General features: G+C 50.5%; 1 protein-coding gene across 1 annotated transcript; it reads left to right on the forward strand.

Moving 5' to 3' along the window:
* The first annotated feature begins 280 nt into the window (after positions 1-280).
* Positions 281-2,415, forward strand: LOC117219616 (uncharacterized). Its single transcript, XM_033468890.2, has one exon. The coding sequence runs from the start codon at positions 320-322 to the stop codon at positions 1,718-1,720; it is 1,401 nt and encodes a 466-aa protein (XP_033324781.2). The 5' UTR covers positions 281-319; the 3' UTR covers positions 1,721-2,415.
* The last annotated feature ends 376 nt before the right edge of the window (positions 2,416-2,791 follow it).

Below are 2,791 nucleotides of genomic sequence, written 5' to 3' on the forward strand. Positions count from 1 at the left end.
TTCTCCGCACGCACGCGTGCTATCGCGGTCCCGTTTTTTCGTGAAACGTCGTAAATCACGCGGCCCGCTTCCTCGTCACATCTAGAAAGTATATCCGGACAGATTTACGGGATGTATAAATTACCGTGAGCGGGATGTTTGTCGAAGCGATGCTCTATTTAGTCGTTAACTTCCAATTGGCCTGGCTCCCCGCTATCCGTGGGTGCCCCGGGCCCGTCCGTCTGCCCGCTTAGACACCTCAAACAGATCGGAACGCTTATTTACGATCGCGCGAGATGGCACGCGCAAACGGGATAGGCCATGTGCAATACGACTCAAGATGCGCCTGGATGCGTATATAAATTCCGTATACTATCGGAGACGAACACAATGGGACCTCAGTATGCCGTCTATCAGCTCTGATCCGGCTAGCTGCCGTTTGACCGACTCGAATCCGCGGGTCCGCACCATCGCCGACCTCCCGCCGCCGCGAACGGTTATCGATTCCTACATCAGTAAGATCGTCGAACGGAAACTCCGCTCGAATAACTTCCACGTTTTGCGCTGGAGTTTGGATAGTTTGGAGGAGACGAATGGCTACATGGGCTCGTACCACACGCTCTCCATAACGGTGAGGACCGGCGACAAATCAGAGAAGCTGAAATTTTTCGCGAAAACACCGCCGCCAACCTTCAGCCCCCAATACGACTGGCTGATCATTTCCGGCACCTTCAAGAAGGAGATAAGGGTCTACGAAGAACTGATACCTGCGATGGGCAACGGGATCGGGCACAAGTGGTCGGTCGATTATTATCACGGCAAGGACATGACCATAATTGTTCTGGAAGACGCCAAGGAGTCCGGCTACGTCATGCCGGACAAGTTTCTGCCGTTCGACGAGGAGCACTGTCTCTGGATGGTGAAGACGCTCTCCGCTTTCCACTCGAGGTCTCTGATCCTGGACGAGAAGCTCCGTCGCAGCACCGGGCAAACGATCGTCGACCTTTACGGAGACATGCTGACGGAAGCGGGTTTCATCGAGGGCCAACTGCAAGCGCAAAAATACCTTCACGCGTGCGTCGTCGGCGCTCGCACGTTGGTCGACCTTGTCGAGGGTCTGACCGATCAGGAGCGAACGCGGCTGAAGGACGGCGTGGCCGCGTTGATCCTCCAGATGCCGAAGCTGGTCGAGTCGTCCAGCAAGTTCAGGAACTTGGTCTGCCATCGTGACATTTGGGCGAACAATATCATGTTCAGGAGAGACTCCGACGGAAGACCGACCGGTTGCTACCTGATAGACTATCAGTTCATTCGGCACAACCCTCCAGCGTTCGACTTCCTTCTCTCCCTTTACTTGAACACCTCCCGCGCCATTCGGAAGGCTCATTTCGAGTCCTTCCGCGACGTCTACTGCGACACCATGAGCGCCGAGCTGGCCGCCGAAGGCCTGGACATGGAGGGCTGCCTGTCCCGCGCGGAATTCGTCCAATCCTGCGAAGAGCTGGTCATCAATTCGCTGACCTATTCCGCCGCGAATATGCAAGTCATGTTGCTCACCAAGGACGCGGCGGAGAGGTACTTCGCGTTACCCAGCGACGAGATCGAGCACGTGATATACGGTGACCAACGGGCGGAGCTAGTCCTGAGCCAGTGCCGCAGCGTCAAGGCTTATCAGACACGTATTATCGAGATATTAGAGGAAATCAAAGAGCACTTGCCCGACAATCCGTCGAACTGTTAGCGAACGGGACAGAGCAGCGCCACAGAGTGCTCCTGTAGCGTCGTCTCGTTTGTACCTGCATTACGATCTGTGATAAAGGACTCTGGAACCGAGCCAGCCACCAGGTCAGCCTTATTTCTGGATTTGCGGATGTGTCGTAAAGTCTCCGAAACGTGCTGGAGATCGCGGGAAAGGCCACGCGGACCAAGGTCAATCAATAGCCGCGTGCCGTCTCGGTGTTTCTTGGAGTTCTCGCAATTTAGTTGCACACATGTGTCGGGAGTTCTGATTGCTTTAGACCAGGGGTGTCAAACTCAAAAGCTAACTTGGGTCATAATAATAAATAAACGATGCTTAACTTTAGGTGGGCCGCAAAAAAAAAGATCAATGTTCATAGAAACAAATATTTTTATTTTGACTAGTACATTGTAATAAACACATATATAAAGTTAAATTGTTGTTTACGTCCTGATACTTGACGTCAAAAATGTTCATCTCGGGCCGCGAGTTTGACACCCCTGCTTTAGACGATCCTTTCCGAGGACGTGACACTGCGTATGACGATGTCCGAGCTTGGAATTATGCGCTGCGAGATAAAAGTAACATTCCAAATTTTGCCGATATTCGTATCGATTTTAACACGAATTGTGTTCAGCGTCGGTCACATGTAAGCTGAATGTTAATAGAGTATTTGGAATACAAAAGGATTGAACTAATGCATCTTTATAAATTTATTTATTTAACGCCTTTAATAGCGATTCCAGAGTTACACGCAATTAAACACTATGGCTTCAACGTTATCGTCTCAATCCAGGTTCATTAAGTTACTACGTAATTTCGCTAAGCAATAGTGGTTCCCTCTAAATAGGACAGCTGTATGTAAACTAATATTCCTTGCGATAAATTTGAACTTTCTAATTTCGGTTTCATTAACCCTGGACCGGACGCGGCAGTTAAAGTTACATAAAGCGGTGCGAGGGGTGCGCGGCACCCCAAGAGACCTGTAAAAATAATACCGGAACAAAAACACGCTACTGCGACTCTCTTAATTAAAAGCTAACGCAGCAATTGACAGCTGGGTGGCGCCACTTA

This window comes from Megalopta genalis, chromosome 15, assembly GCF_051020955.1.
Source record: "Megalopta genalis isolate 19385.01 chromosome 15, iyMegGena1_principal, whole genome shotgun sequence".
Taxonomy (NCBI): domain Eukaryota; kingdom Metazoa; phylum Arthropoda; class Insecta; order Hymenoptera; family Halictidae; genus Megalopta; species Megalopta genalis.